General features: G+C 35.7%; 1 protein-coding gene across 3 annotated transcripts in view; it reads left to right on the top strand.

Moving 5' to 3' along the window:
* SGCZ (sarcoglycan zeta) overlaps window positions 1–17,484 on the top strand; it is a 1,203,249-nt gene extending 1,185,765 nt beyond the window's left edge. For all 3 annotated transcript variants that reach the window (XM_054497724.1, XM_054497725.1, XM_054497723.1), the window contains one exon: window positions 11,693–17,484. In XM_054497724.1, the coding sequence (XP_054353699.1) occupies window positions 11,693–11,887 (195 nt within the window). In that variant the 3' untranslated portion in view covers window positions 11,888–17,484. The remainder of the gene's footprint in view (window positions 1–11,692) is intronic.
* The last annotated feature ends 215 nt before the right edge of the window (window positions 17,485–17,699 follow it).

The raw sequence follows: 17,699 nt of genomic DNA, 5'->3' as shown, positions 1-17,699 counted from the left end.
TAGAAAATACATGGAGTTGTAACTTAGGAAAGTAATATTAGGTTACCAAATTTCATATATATTTGGGAGGCCAAGCGGGCAAATCACGAGGTCAGGAGATGGAGAACATCCTGGCTAACACGGTGAAAACCCGTCTCTACTAAAAAAAAAAAAAAAAAAAAAAAAAAAAAAAAATAGAAAAAGTTAGTTAGCCTAGCCGAGCATGGTGGTGGGCACCTGTAGTCCCAGCTACCCCAGAGGCTGAGGCAGGAGAATGGCGTGAACCCGGGAGGCGGAAATTGCAGTGAGCCAAGTTCGTACCACTGCACTCCAGCCTGGGGCGACAGAGCGAGACTCCATCTCAAAACAAACAGATGAAGTATATATTTGTGTAATTTAAACTTTTCCACAAAGCACTTCTTTATGCTTCCCCTGGAACCATATGCATATAATTTGAGAAGAATAATGCCTTTTTTTTTTTTTTAATTCTTGTTATATCTTGATATTCAGAAAGTTCTTCCAGAAAGCACTTTGGTTGTTTGTTTCCATAGAAAGAGTGCCTTTATTTATCTAAAAGGAAAGAAGTTTTCCCATTTAGGAATGATATTTCCTGGATAAGGATGTATACATTAATATTTTTCTTCTATATTACCTTTATTCCCCAAGCATTTCCTTTAAATCTTGTTGCTACTCCTGTAGACATCATTTATTTTTTTCTCTTGCTGTCTGCTTTAAATAATACTTTGCCTTTGGTGTTCTACTCTTCCACTATAAAGTGATAAGTATACATGATTGTTGTATCTGCAGAATCACATTTTTATCACTTCTGGAAATTCCCATTATTTCTTCAGATAACCTCCCCCCAATTTTCTATGGTCTTTCTCTGAAACTCTGAAGACATAACTTTGCATTTTCACACCTTCCACATATCTTACCCTCTCCTTCCCAGTTTCTTTATCTTACTGTGCCTCATGCCACTGAGTTATTCAGGTCTGTATTTTCAGGGTTATTCCCAGTATCTAATCTCATATTTTATCCATACATCGAGGTTTTAAATTTTAATGATTATGTCTTTAATGTCTAACAGTCTCATCTTTTTTTTTTTTTCAAATCTGGACATCTTGGCAGATGCTTTCATGCCTGTTCATTTTTAATTCTACCTTAGTTATTTTAAATGCTCATACATGATTCATATGCTAGTCTATATATTTTTACTACAATTTTGAAAGTTGTTGACAGTCTAAATCTGTTGTATTGCTTTTCCTACCAATACATTCCCTTGGTGTTTTATTTTCTTCTGGTGTTATTTATCGTTTTTAAATTATGAGCCCACAAAGGTCAAATTGAGAAGAAAAAGAGAGACATGTTCTGGAGTATTTCAGTCCTCTTCGGTTATAATGATGAGGTCATAATTTAATACAGGCAAAAGGGGAATATTCCTTTTTAAAAACAGATTTACTGGTAGGACAGATTTACTGGTAGGACCATATTAGAGTCTTAGCAGATATTACACCATAAATGATCTAGCAATCTAATGTATAATATTTTGAAATTAATATATTCTATCAGGATTTCTTTCCACTACAATTGTAGACTACAATACTTTGTCTAACATCGTAGGATGGAAGTCTTTCTTAAACATCTTGCATTCTTTTTAAAGAGTTGCTTTGATAATGGTAACTTTCATTCAAATTGCTCATAATAAATATTGATTATTACTAATATCTATTTTGCCCCATATAAGAATCATTTACATATGTTCTTTTATTCGTTCTATCAGCAGAGTCCTTTGATTCAATTACATATTATAACTTCATTGTCAAATGAGTATTACGCTGTAAATAAATCATAGCCACAGGTTTTCATGTGTGGTTTTTTTTATAGTAACAAAATAAAAGTACAGAAAGGTGTGGCACTTAAAGTAGCATGTCTTTTTCCTATGAAGAAATATAAAATCATATATATATTTTGCTACATCGACTGTGCCACAGACAGGTTTGTCATTTACTAAACAATATAGAGGGATATAAAGTCCTTATCCTTAGATAGTTTTTAAACTACTTAATATCAGTCATGGTATTGAGGTATCTAAAATGATGGATGAAATGTAGAAGAATGAAATTGTATGTAAAATTCTGCACTGTTGAAAATTCATAGTCATTTCAGACATAGTATTGTAAAGTATTTCAGACTCAGTCTGGAAACCAACATGAATTGCAATTGTATGGAGAATACTGTAAGTGGTATAATGGCATACGTAATACAATAACAGCATATATACCACAAGATCACAGAAAAATAATAAAGCATTTTTTTTGAGACAGAGTCTCGCTCTTGTAGCCCAGGATGGAGTGCAGTGGCATGATCTCGGGTCACTTCAATCTCCACCTCCTGGATTCAAGTGATTCTCCTGCCTCCAGCCTCCCTAGTAGCTGGGATTACAGGCACCTGCCACCATGCCTGGCTAATTTTTGTACTTTTAGTAGAGACGGGCTGTCGCCATGTTGGTCAGGCTCGTCTCAAACTCCTGACCTCGTGATCCTCCCACCTCAGCTTTCCAAAGTGCTAGGATTACAGGCATGAGCCCCTGTACCTGGCCAAAAACAATTTTTTTGTTTTGAAAATTAAGATTTCCTTTGTGAGTCCTGGGCCAGATTTCAACAGGTGACAGAAGGATAAACGAATTCTTGGTAGAGGAAAGACACTGGACTGGGACTTAAGAGACCAGGGATGTGATTCTGAGATCAGGGAAGAATTCCAGAACCAATGGATTATATGGTTTATAAGAAAATATTGAAGAGCCATATCAATTTTAGAGGTTGGAAAGTGAACAGCATCACTGCCTTGGCAGAACAGAAAAAGATGAGATCAAGTTCATCCATGCTGCACAAACCTAGGTAGGTGCAGGAATGCTATGTAAGAAAGAATACACCTCTATCTCAAGCCAAGACAGTATCATTTTCTCTTTCTAAGGACTCCATATGAATCAACTTATCTATTATAAAAAATGACTTTTTACATGGGTGGAGCTATGGTTTGGATCTCAGAAACTTACGGAATTTTAAGCATTGTAATATACCAAATACAATCTAAAGCAGCCCCTAAATGGACGGGAGAACCGGAGAACACCGTTATGGCTATGCTGAAGCAAGCTACTCATCATAAGGCTTGAGTACTTCAAGGTTTACTCCATTGATGATGAGGCCTCCATAGCTCAAGCTTGATTCTAAGGCTGTCACGTGCAATCCTTACTTACTCTTACAGTCATCTGATCAATCCCACATGAGCCGTCTTCTGCACATCTTCATTAGATTTTCATATCACCCTCCTTAACTGTGTATGTCCCAAGGTTTCTTATCTAAAACACCAGCTTTTAAGATTTCTTCGAGGTGAACTCAACTCCAAATCTGTAGACTTAAACCCCACAGTCTCAGAGTTTGCCCCTAGAATACTTCCGGCATTTTCAGAGCTTGAGGATGCCTTTCCTCTGCACACATGCTAGCTCCTGAAAAGGTGTAAGGAAAAGGGACTGAACTACACAAGCCTACTTCCTCTTCCACTCAATCAATAAAAGGAATCATCTCTCATTCCCTGGGGAGAAGTAAAAGAACCCCAAGTGTAACACAAGCAAGAAGAAATGAGACACAACATCCATACCCCAAAAATGTATTGCCTTGGGTTTTTGTTGTTGTTTGCCTAGTTTTGTGCACTTCCTGTTTTCACATCTTGCTTTCACATCAGAAAAACAAAAACAAAAAAAAAAACAGAACAAATTCATTTCTTTGCTTTCCTGTCACTTAACACAGAAGTAACTACGGGGTAATATATTTCAACATTTGACATCAATAAACACTAGCTGTAATCATGCTTTTTAACTTTGAATACTGTTGATCAATGCAGCCATTCGTTTGTTTTATAATGTATTCATTTATTGAATAACTGTGTCATGTAGAAGGTGTATGTGCAGGGTTAAACATCGTAGGAATTACTAAAAATTCAATATGATTCTATCTTTGAGGAGGATGTATTAGGCAGGGAAAGTAAGATGTGAAGATGGCTATAAAATACCACATTAAGCGATTGGCAGAATAAGATATTTAAAATAATAAACTGCAATGGGAGAGTCAAATAAAAAAGCAGGGGTTGCAATTCTAGTCTCTGATAAAACAGACTTTAAACCAACAAAGATCAAAAGAGACAAAGAAGGCCATTAGATAATGGTAAAGAGATCAATGAAACAAGATCTAACTATCCTAAATATATATGCACCCAATACAGGAGCACCCAGATTCATAAAGCAAGTCCTTAGAGACCTACAAAGAGACCTAGACTCCCACACAATAATAGTGAGAGACTTTAACACCCCACTGTCAATATTAGACAGATCAACAAGACAGAAAATTAACAAGGATATCCAGGACATGAACTCAGCTCTGGACAAAGGAGACCTAAGAAACATCTACAGAACTCTCCACCCCAAATCAACGGAATATACATTCTTCTTAGCACATTTCACTTATTCTAACATTGACCACATAATTGGAAGTAAAACACTCCTCAGCAAACGCAAAAGAACGGAAATCATCACAGTCTCTCAGACCACAGGGCAATCAAATTAGAACTCAGGATTAAGAAACTCACTGAAAATCACACAACTATATGCAAACTGAACAACCTGCTCCTGAATGACTACTGGGTAAATCACGAGGTGAAGGCATGAAGAAAGATGTTCTTTGAAACCAATGAGAACAAAGACACAACGTAACAGAATCTCTGGGACCCACATAAAGCAGTGTGTAGAGGGAAATTTATAGCACTAAATGCCCACAAGAGAAAGCAGGGAAGATCTAAAATCGACACCCTAACATCACAATTAAAAGAACTAGAGAAGCAAGAGCAAACAAATTCAAAAGCTAGCAGAAGACAAGAAATAACTAAGATCAGAGCAGAACTGAAGGAGATAGACACACAAAAACCCTTCAAAAAATCAATGAATCCAGGAGGTGGTTTTTTGAAAAGATCAACAAAATAGACCGCTAGCCAGACTAATAAAGAAGGAAAGAGAGAAGAATCAAATAGATGCCATAAAAAATGATAAAGGGGATATCACCACTGATCCCACAGTAATACAAACTACTAGAGAATAATATAAACACCTCTAAACAAATAAATTAGAAAATCTGGAAGAAATGGATGAATTTCTGGACACATACACCCTCCCAAGACTAAACCAGGAAGAAGTCGAATACCTAAATGGACCAATAACAAGTTCTGAAATTGAGGCAATAATTAATAGCCTACCAACCAAAAAACGTCCTGGACCAGACAGATACACAGCCAAATTCTACCAGAGGTACAAAGAAGAGGAGCTGGTACCATCCGTCTTGAAACTATTCCAATCAATAGAAAAAGAGGGAATCCTCCCTAACTCATTTTATGAGGCCCGCATCATCCTGATACCAAAACCTGGCAGAGACACAACAAAGAAAAGAAAATTTTAGGCCAACATCCCTGATGAACATCGATTTGAAAATCCTCATAAAATACTGGGAAACCGAATCCAGCAGCACAACAAAAAGCTTATCCACCACGATCAAGTCGGCTTCATCCCTGGGATGCAAGGCTGCTTCAACATACACAAATCAATAAATGTAATCAGTCACATAAACAGAACCAATGACAAAAACCACGGTCATCTCAATAGATGCAGGAAAGGTCTTCAACAAAATTCAACACCCCTTCATGCTAAAAACTCTCAATAAACTACATATTGATAGGATGTATCTCAAAATAATATGAGCTATTTATGGCAAACTCAGTCTGTGTCATAAGGAATGTGCAAAAACTGGAAGCATTCCCTTTGAAAACTGGCACAAGACAATGATGCCCTCTCTTTCCACCCCATTCAACATGGTATTGGAAGATCTGGCTACGGCAATCATCAGGCAAAAGAAAGAAATAAACGGTATTCAATTAAGAATACAGGAAGGCAAATTGTCTCTGTTTGCAGATGACATGATTGTATATGTAGAAAACCCCATCATCTCAACCCAAAATCTCCTTAAGCTGATAAGCAACTTCAGCAAAGTCTCAGGATACAAAATCAATGTGCAAAAATCACAAGCACTCTTATACACCAATAACAGGCAAACAGAGAGTCAAATCACGAGTCAACTCCCATTCACAAGTGCTACAAAGAGAATGAAATATGTAAGAATAAAACTTACAAGGGATGTGAAGCACCTCTTCAAGGAGAACTACAAGCCACTGCTCAAGGAAATAAGAGGGGCCACAAACAAATGCAAAAACGTTCCACGCTCATGGATAAGAAGAATCATTATCGTGAAAATGGCCATACTGCCCAAAGTAATTTATAGATTCAATGCTATCCGCATCAAGCTGCCATTGACATTCCTCACAGAATTGGAAAAAACTACTTTAAACTTCATATGGAAGCAAAAAAGAGCCCGCATAGCCAAGACAATCCTAAGCAAAAAGAACAAAGCTGGAGGCATCATGCTACCTGTCTTCAAACTTTACTACAAGGCTACTGTAACCAAAAGAGCATGGTACTGGTACCAAAACAGATATATAGACCAATGGAACAGAATAGTGGCCTCAGAAATAACACCACACATCTACAACCACCTGAACTTTGACAAACCTGACAAAAACAAGCAATGGGAAAAGGATTCCCTATTTAATAAATGGTGTTGGGAAAACTGGCTAGCCATATGCAGAAAGCTCAACCTGGATCCCTTCCTTACACCTTATACAAAAACTAACTCAAGATGGATTAAAGACTTAAACATAAGAGCTAAACCATAAAACCCTACCAGAAAACATAGGCAATGCCATTTTTGACATAGGCATGGGCAAAGACTTCATGACTAAAACACCAAAAGCAATGGCAACAGAAGCCAATATTGACAAGTGGGATCTAATTAAACTAAACAGCTTCTGCAGAGCAAAAGAAACAATCATCAGAGTGAACAGGCAACCTGCAGAATGAGAGAAAATTTGTGCAATGTATCCATCTGACAAAGGGCTAATATCCAGAATCTAAAAAGAACTTAAAGTTACAAGAAAAAAAAAACCATCAAAAAGTGGGCAAAGGATATGAACAGACACTTCTCAAAAGAAGGTATTTATGCGGCCAACAAACACATGAAAAAAGCTCTTCATCATTGGTCATTAGAGAAATGAAAATCAGAACCACAATGAGATACCATCTCATGCTAGTTCGAATGGTGGTCATTAAAAAGTCAGGAAACAACAGATGCTGGTGAGGATGTGGAGAAATAGGAATGCTTTTACACTGTTGGTGGGAGTGTAAGTTAGTTCAACCATTGTGGAAGACAGTGTGGCGATTCCTCAAGGATCTAGAACCAGGAATACCATTTGACCCATCAATCCCATTACTGTGATTATATCCAAAGGATTATAAATCATTCTACTATAAAGATACATGCACATGTATGTTTACTGCGGCACTGTTCACAATAGCAGGGACTTGGAACCAACCCAAATGCCCATCAATGAATGACTCGATAAAGAAAATGTGGCACATATACACCATGGAATACTGTGCAGTCATAAAAAGGATGAGTTCATGTCCTTTGTGGCATGGATGAAGCTGGAAACCATCGTTCTCAGCAAACTAACACAAGAACAGAAAACCAAACACCGCATGTTCTCCTAATTGGGAGTTGAACAATGAGAATACATGGACACAGGGAGGGGAACATCACATCTGGGTCCTCTCTGGAATGGGGGGCTAGGGGAGGGATAGCATTAGGACAAATACCTAAGTAGATGATGGGTTGGTTGGTGCACAAACCACCATGGCACGTGAATACCTATGTAACAAACCTGCATATTCTGCACATGTACTCCAGAAATTATAGTTTAAAAAATCTTTTTTAAAAAAGGGTTTTTCTATCTTGGGGCATCAGGGAAAGGTATATGGAAAAGAAAACAGATGAACTGGGCTTTGTTGGAGGGTGGGTTTGTAACTTAGAGGGGAGAGATGTATTCAAGGTGAAGAAAAAGCATCGTGTAATTCATGCACTTTACAATTCCATGCCCTATTCTGTATGGATGAACCAAAGACAGGCCCTATCCTCATGGATCTTATTGTAAGTAGAAGAAACAAACAATGAATGAATACAAATGTAACATTACAAATGGATTTTTACTACGGAGAAAAGTATACCTGTTAATGAGAGAAGAAAGATTAGCATTATTTTAATAGAGTGTTTAGAAAAGTTATTTCCAAGGAGGTGACCTTTGGAGAATTGGAGCAAATTTGTTTGCATCCAAATTAACCTAAAATATACATACTTATGATGTATGAATTCTTTTTCTGGCTCAATTGTAGTGTACAATACAGTCTTATAGTTCAGAAATTAAAAAGCATCAAAAAAGTGGAAATCTCCCTCCCATCCATATTTTACAACCACCCAGTTAATATCTCCCCCCACTCATTAAATCTCTGGAGAAAAGCATTTCAGTTTGAGGAAACAGTAAAAATGCTGTGAGGCCATAGTTCTTTTGCTATTTTTGAGAAAATGCAAGAACTGGAGCAAGAGGAAGAATTACAGGAAATGATGTCAGAGAGATAGGCCAGATCTTGTAGGTAGGGCCTTTGGGCCATGGAAAGACATCAGGATCCAATTGAAGTGTGGGGGATGACATCAAAGTGTTTTGAGCAGTGTAGCAAGATTATTTGATTTGCATTTCTTAAAAGTTCACTCTAGGCATATGTAAAGTCAATGATAGGAGGACAAAAATGGGCCACCGGGAGGCCAGGTAGAGGACTATTACAGGAGTCCCAGTACAAAACAAATGGAACTTAGATGAGGGAGGGCAAAGATAGAGAAAGCAGAATATTCTCTCCTACTCCTGTCAATTTAGGGATACCCTTCAGACAATCATAAGCTATATATCAGCGGAAACAAGAAACAGCTGGAGAGAGCTGTTTCTTTGCTCAAATTCAAGATCTGTTTTTTTTCTTTTTCTGAAATTTTCTCCATGCCTGTCAGAGCCATATGATCACTGTCCCTCAAAGTGGTGAGTCCATGATTTAGAATAAAGCATTTTCCAAATTAGAAGATTTAGCAAAGTAGGTATTGAACATGGGTAATATGTTTCATGGAGACTTCAAATCTAATTATAGACAATAATTATATATTGTTCACTGTGCCGATTAACTACTGTATTGGTTTTTACATTGCTGACAAAGACATACCCAAGACTGGGTAATTTATAAAGAAAAAGATATTTAATGTATTCACACTTCCACGAGGCTGGGGAGGCCTCACAATCATGGCAGAAGGCAAAAAGCACATCTTCCATGGTGTCAGGCAAGAGAGAATGAGAGAACCAAGTGAAAGGGATTTCCCTTTATAAAACCATCAGATCTTTTCAGACTTGTTCACTACCCTGAGAACAGTATGGGGGAAACTGCCCCCGTGATTTAATTATTTCCCACTGGGTCCCTCCTACAATACATGGGAATTATGGGAGTTACAATTCAAGATGAGGTTTGGGTGGGGACACAGCCAAACCATGTCAGCTACTTAGTATATCCCTTGGATTAAGAGTACACACACTTTTATGAGTATTAAAAAATCTCGTGAAAATGGCCACACTGCCCAAAGTAATTTATAGATTCAATGCTATCTCCATCAAGCTACCATTGACATTCTTCACAGAATTGGAAAAAACTACTTTAAATTTCATATGGAACCAAAAAAGAGCCCACATAACCAAGACAATACTAAGCAAAAAGAATAAAGCTGGAGTCATCATGCTACCTGATTTCAAACTATAATACAAGGCTACAGTAATCAAAACAGCATGGTACTGGCACCAAAACTGATCTATAGACCAATGGAACAGAACAGAGGCGTCAGCAATAACACTAGATATCTACAACCATCTGAACTTTCACAAACCTGACAAAAACAAGCAATGGGGAAAGGATTCCCTATTTAATAAATGGTGTTGGGAAAACTGGCCAGCCATATGCAGAAAGCTGAACCTGGATCCCTTCCTTACACCTTATACAAAAACTAACTCAAGATGGATTAAAGACTTAAACATAAGACCTAATACCATAAAAACCCTAGAAGAAAACTTAGGCAATGCCATTCAGGACATAGGCATGGGCAAAGACTTCATGACTAACACACCAAAAGCAATGGTGACAAATTGGATCTAATTAAACCACAAATGGGATCTAATTAAACCAGAGGGCTTCTGCCCAGCAAAAGAAACTATCATCAGAGTGAACATGCAACCTACAGAATGGGAGAAAATTTTTGCAATGTATCCATCTGACAAAGGGCTAATATCCAGAACCTACAAAGAACTTAAACAAATTTACAGGAAAAAAGCAAACAACTCCATCAAAAAGTGGTTGAAGAATATGAACAGACACTTCTCAAAAGAAGACATTTATGCAGCCAACAGACACATGAAAAAATGCTTATCATCACTGTCATTAGAGAAATGCAAATCAAAACCACAATGGGATACCATCTCAGGCCAGTTAGAATGCAATCATTCAAAAGTCAGGAAACAACAGATGCTGGGGAGGATGTGGAGAAATACACTGTTGGTGGGAGTGTAAATTGGTTAAACCATTGTGGAAGACAGTGAGGGGATTCCTCAAGGATCTAGAACTAGAAATACCATTTGACCCAGCAATCCCATTAGTGGGTATATACCCAAAGGATTATAAATCATTCTACTATAAAGACACATGCACACTTAAGTTTATTGCAGCACTCTTCACAATAGTAGGGACTTGGAACCAACCCAAATGTCCATCAGTGATATACTAGATAAAGAAAATGTAACACATATACACATGGAATATTATGCAGCCATAAAAAAGGATGAGTTCATGTCCTTTGCAGGGACATGGATGAAGCTGGAAACCATCATTCCCAGTAAACTAAAACAGGAACAGAAAACTAAATACTGCATGTTCTCACTCATAAGTGGGAGGTGAACAATGGGAACACATGGACACAGGGCAGGGAACATCACACAGCGGGGACTGTCAGGGGGTCGGGGGCTAGGGGAGGGATAGCATTAGGAGAAATACCTAATGTAAATGACAGTTTGATGGGTGCAGCAAACCACCATGGCACGTGTATACCTACGTAACAAACCTGCACGTTCTGCACATGTACCCCAGAACTTAAGGTATTAAAAAAGACATAGAAGATGATATAAATAAAGGGGAATATATTCCAAAAAAATAGACTGAGATTTGTTTTTTAAAACTAATTGCCCCCTGTTCAGTATTGTCATCTCTATTGATATCCTTATTTCTTTGCTATTCTATACATCAGGCATGGTTAAGAAATTAAATTGAGAGACTGTCAAAATCATTAATTTTCTGTGGTGTTTAAGTAACTGGGTTGGCCCCTTAAGCATATTGTATGATGTTGCTTTTCAGATTGAGGGTTTTCTGTCAGAATGCACCATCTCCCAAAGGAGAAGATAGCTGCGGATATTTTGGACTCTACTGTAGGGATGTAATTTGTTTGTTCAAAAAAGCATGGCAGCTAAACCGTAGAATTGTTCGTTGTGTCGACTTCCTTATTAGACCATGTTGAGGAGGGATGTAGATTACGCGATGCTCTGAGGAATTTGGATTTCTAAAATGAATTATAATGCAATTTCTTTTTTCCCATAGATATTTTTAAATGCAGAAACAATCAAGCTGGGAAATCTACCAACTGGCTCCTTCTCATCTTCTTCACCCAGCTCCTCAAGTTCTCGACAGAAAGTGTATGAACTCTGCGTCTGCCCCAACGGCAAACTTTACCTTTCTCCAGCAGGAGTAGGTTCCACTTGTCAGTCCAGTAGCAACATCTGCTTGTGGAGCTGAAGTGACTGATTTCTCCTCACACCAGAATAGCCTTTTGTTCCTGTCCGTCTGCTTCACAGTTCTGCTCGGTTTCCCTTGTGATCAGTCCAGAGCTTCTTCGAATGGTCCACAGAGCAACTTCCAGCGTGAGCAGGGATTCGCCACCACCTTCTCTCGTGATTTATTGTACTGCTCAACACAGAGGGTGTGATGGACACAGCAGTGGAAAAAGCGTCGTCAGCAGGAAAACTGGATCATGACTTTTGCTCAAAAGGGAGAATAACATAGGTGCCTTTGCTACGCGAAGTGAAGCACACAGTTTTAGATTTTTGCAGGACCTGGATATGAACTGCACATATATACATTACATAAATGAAATTCCCAGTATCCAATGGCAAGATGAAATGGTTAACCCTGTAAGAAAACTTATTCTACATTCTGAAAGCACAATTTTCCATTCATCTTTTTGGATGTAAACTTTTATCCCTGACTTTTAAAATTTTAAAGCATTATGTAATGCTTGCTTTACTAAAATTTAAATTCAATACATGGTTTTTAACAAAACAGAACAAAACAAAATAATACAGAATCTCTCCCTGAGTTTTCTTTCTGTTTCTTTAATTTCAATGTGTTGTTACTCTTTGTCTACTAAGTCTAGAATTTTGTACATTAGGTAATTTTGAAAGCACTCAGCAATATATCCTTTACAGAAATAACAAAATGCCATTATAATGTCATTTGTCAGATCTGGATGGCCTTATATAGTATTTACATAGCTACTGCATGTGATGTATTTGCTTTTAACAAAACATCTAATTTATTGCAATATAAGATAGGATTAAAAAGGACATGTTGATGGTATTAAATCCATAGATCATTTTAAAAAAAAATTCACATGCTATCCTTTACACCTAGGTTTTAATAGTATAATTTTTGTTTGCTACACTCTACACTTGATTCTGACTGCTAAAATTCAAACATCCTCTAAATAAATAATACTAATGTGATGCATAATGCTGAGAATAAATTCACTTTCCATTGGGGTATCATCTTCAGAACTATTCTCCATTTATTTTTTATTGGAGGTTAAGATTTAAAGAAGTTAGAAGTTAACTTAAAATTTCTTGACTAAACAGTAAAAATGACAAATGCTAATAAATATTGAAAATGTGTTTACTTCACTAGATTCATATTTTAGGGAATTTAGTTCCATTTCTATTCAGCTGTTAACATATATTTACTTTTATTAGATTGTTAGGCTACCCTGACCTCAAAAATTATAGTTCTTTTCATTTTCCAATGCTTATTTTTATATATGACCTCTTAGTAAACAACTCCAGAATATTGAATATTCATTTATCACAGCACCCCTTAACTCAAATTCTTGAAACTTACTTACAGAGTCAAATAATGTAAAACTGTATTAAGTATTTCCTATTATGGGAAGATGACTTAATTACTATAAGGTAAGTAAGTCCTGAATTTTCACATGTCAATCAACGTTTTTCTCCCTCATGCACACTATCAACAGTTGTGTTGAAACTTCCTTTTTGGGGATTAATGGCTGTAGGATCTTTGGAGTTCAGGTGTCTACAGCTCAGAGTGAACTGGGAGATTAGAACTTGTTGCAAAAGGTGTGGTTAGTGAAAGTAGAAATATTGGCAATGCAAGAAGAAAAGTGAAACATTTGACCAGAATTATCTTGTTTGCATAACCTAGCATATCAAATAACTGAAAAAGCTCATTTCCACTGTACTCAGCAGAAGGGTTCAAAGGCTAATTTACTCTTATTATTTTTAAAATAAAAAAAGTGACTTATATTTGGGTGTTATTATATAACTTTTTAAATCAATATTGAAATAAGAATTATGATATACGATTGCTTACAAAGTTATAACACAAGAGTTTCATTTATATTAAAATAAGAGAATTTATATAAGAAATCTCACACTGGTCTTTGCAAAATAAAGTATAATACAAGAAATGTTGAGAAATTATGTGTGCTAACCACTATTTATGAACTTTTAAGGAAAACATTATGTAGTAATTTAAGACATATTCAAGTTCTAATCATCCTTCCATTAAAACAGTTAGAAACTTTCTAAGTCAAATGGGAATAATTCTTTTGATTAGGAACTGGCCCTGTTTCTAATCTCAGCTGTCTTCTATTAATCAATTGAGCTGTTTTAGGCAGTTTGAGAATCTCTCCAGGCTTCAGTTTACTCAACTTCACAGCAAAAGTATTGAATAAAATAGTCTCTTGGGGTTGCTTTCTGTTCCAACATGTTCTAATTTCAAGTACAAATATTACAGAAGGCAAAAGAGAAAACTGAAAATTTAAATTATATGTCATAAGAGGAGAAAAGATGAAAAAAAAAGTGAGAAAAAAAGACATAAAAACCAATTCCAGTGAGGGACTGACACATTTTTAATTCAAATGTATTCTGAGAAGTATAGACACAATTCAAAAGTAACTTACAAGCTTGAGAGCTTTAGACTGTATCCAGATGATATAACAAATCGGTTCAGGACAGTAGACAGTATAGTGATAGCGATGGTTTTCCTATTCAACACCAAATAATTGCTTTAAGTTATCTGACTAGCTGTTTCAGATTTCTGAATCTAAGACAAGATCCCCTGCCTCAGAGAGATCAAGCCTATTGCGGAGGCTTAGAAGAATGGCCCCAAATGTCCTTATTTTCCACATTCAAACACAAAAAAGCATTTTTTTTAAAAAAAATACAGTGGTCCCTTAATTGCACACTACCCTAACAGATTATGTTTTCCCAGTACCATCTTTATGTTACAATATGTATAAATATACTGCAGTTTACTTATATGATATAAATTTCATCTTCCCCAAATGACACTGAGAAAAATGAGTCCTTTATAGTGTACTACATGGATGTGACTAAGCTATCTTATTACCCGTATCTTAATAACTTCATACTCAGTGTGCTCCAGGAAAGAACAAAGGGAAGAAGAAAAAGTAGTTGGCAGTAATGCTAGCATTTAAGTTATTTGCCAAGAATGGATAAACCGAGATGTATTTGAATTCAGGTTTGGGGGATCAAAAAGAAAGATGCAAAGAGGACACATTATTCTTTTCTTTTTCAGAAGATTTCAATTAAAAACTTCAAAAAAACAGCAAGAACAACAAAAAGTTCCAAATGTCCTGCTTCTCTTGTTCAACATTTCCAAAATTTCTATCCAGTACTTACCAGTCATACACACACATACACACACATATATGTCTAAAATATATCTATTTTATTGTGAATGATATGCTTTATAATTTGGCATATAATTATCTAAGAGTTTAAGACAATTATACACCTCAAATTTTACTGTAACTTGGGAATCGTAGATGACTGTACTTCAAATCTCGGAAAATGGAGTCAGCAATTCCAGTTCTAGTTCTGCCCCTGGCTAGTCATGTGAACTTACCTACTTAAGACATATATTTAATTACATTGGTCACAGTTCACTTATCTGTGAGAGGGGTATAGCAAACTAGACATTTCCTTTAGTCACATTCGTTTTTAAATTTTTCTGATTCATTTAAGGAAGCACTCATAAATCTTAGGTTAAGTAGCCATACCTGAACTATCATTTGTGAGCTCCTTCTGCACCTTAAAAAGCCGCTTATAAATGTTGAAATGCAAACCTTTTTGGCACACCACTTCCTATGCTCTTTTTTCTACTCCCTTTTACACCCTTACCATTTGAACATTAAGGTTCCTTTGGAAAAAATCATGCTTGGTTAACAGGATTCAGTAATATGGTTGATGTTAAAAAGGATCCAAATAATGCATTTGGATCTTATTCAAAATGACTGTTTAGGAAATTAATAGAAATATTAACCAAATATAAACATTCTGTTATTATTACTTCCATAAAGCTAAAAAGCAGTGATGTTTTGAAGAAATGATAATGTGATCACAGAGGTTAATTGCTGAACTGTTTATAACATTTTATTCCATTCAAAATTCCTACATATTGTATCGAATGACTCAATCGGAGAATGCCTCGTTTTACAAAAATAGCATTTGATACAATAAAACTCCTAATAAATTATTTCATTTCAAACATGGTATCTCTGCATGAGGCAGCAATAGCCTGGAGAGTGTCTAATGCATATGAGTGTTATATTTCATAGCAGAGAATGGCAATATAATAATGTTAAATTATTAAAATCATTGAAAGTATTTAATGGCCAAATTTTCTATAAAATCATCAAAGCCAAATTCATATTTGAGTTTTATATGAGTGAGGTCTTGTCACCTAATTCTTCAAATAGCTGTGGTCTAATAAGAATTGTTCATGTGATCATATTTAATGACATATGGAGAAATTATTTGCTCTATGTTCTGGTGTATATTACAGTAATGAACACTGCAAAATATCATTATCGCAAAGGAAAACTGCATTTGTATTCATTTTAAATAATCATAAACTAATCAATAACTTAATTGAACACTTTTATTCCTGTTGTTTTATACTGAAATTTATTAGTTGTTTAAATGTCAAAGACCAAAGAATGGGATTTCTATTGTATTTAACTCTAAAACACTGCTGCTCCTACTAATTTATTCAAATGAATAGGGGGGCTTATAATTATAACATGAGGTAGTAAAAATCCTTCTTGGAGGATTCTGAGTTGTAGAAATTAACGAATGCTTTTGTTTCAGAAGGGAAACATCATTAGTGTGGTCCACTTTTCTTTTATACATGCATAACAAACTCCTTGGTATTCATAAAACTTATATACAAAGACCATATCCCAAAATGGGCCCAGCATGGATCTACTAAGCTGAGTTTCAACTTTCACTGCTTGCTGAACATTATTTGGAGAATAAAATTAATTTGAAATACTTGTAGAACCAGAGGGCTATTTTTTAATTGTTAACTGAAGTGGCTCTGCATTTTGAGAAAGCCAATGAAAACCATTAAAGGAAATGAGGTATAATGAACGGTAGTTCTTTTTTGTTTTTTTCAGTCTTAATATCTCATTTATTTGCATATTTATAAATAAAAGCCAAACAGGGTTAAAGATGGGCAAGGACATTCATTAACAATGGAGATATGTAATTTGGAGTTTGAGTGTCTTGTTATTTATACAATTCTTTAAATCAGGTCCACTATTCATTTATTTTGTTTTGTACTTCCATGTAAATGTTTTCTTGTATATATAGATATATGAAAAATGGAACTATTTTCTTACACATACTATGCAACATGTTTGTAAAATTGCAATATTACCAAAATTACAAAAGCTGTGCTTTTGTACTCTATCTTGCTTTATGTAAAATCACTTTTTCTATTTAAACGGACTGTCTGGCCTATAAACTGTAGATAACATATCTATTCAAAAATCAGTCTATTGTATCTTTTGTTTAGATGGAACTTAATTGGGATATATTTTGGGGAGAGAAAATGCAGCAAAGTTTTGGCAGTTGGAAACTTTTTTTTTTCTCTGAAATGAGACCTTCTGAAGCATGCAATGAGCTCATATAATTTAAGATCTCTCCTGTGATTCTTGTAATTTGTCCTAATTTTGGTGCTACTATGTAACCATGATTAAATGTGATAGTCAAAACAAAGAGGATAAAAACTTACACGCTATCATTTCATTTATTTTCTTTTTAAAAATAGTTCAAAGAAGAGGGGTATGAGTATTACTGAGTACAGACCTTTTCAATTCTGTATTTTAAAAATCAATTATATTAAGATGTACGTTTTAAAAATATTAAGCTTAATCCATATATCTATACTGGATAAAATGCTTCTCTTATGAAAACCAGGACATATTGTCCCTTTTACATATATGACC

Source organism: Pongo pygmaeus, chromosome 7 (assembly GCF_028885625.2).
Source record: "Pongo pygmaeus isolate AG05252 chromosome 7, NHGRI_mPonPyg2-v2.0_pri, whole genome shotgun sequence".
Classification (NCBI taxonomy): Eukaryota; Metazoa; Chordata; class Mammalia; order Primates; family Hominidae; genus Pongo; species Pongo pygmaeus.
Note: the sequence above shows the minus strand (reverse complement) of the source record. Positions and strands in the feature narration are given on the sequence as shown.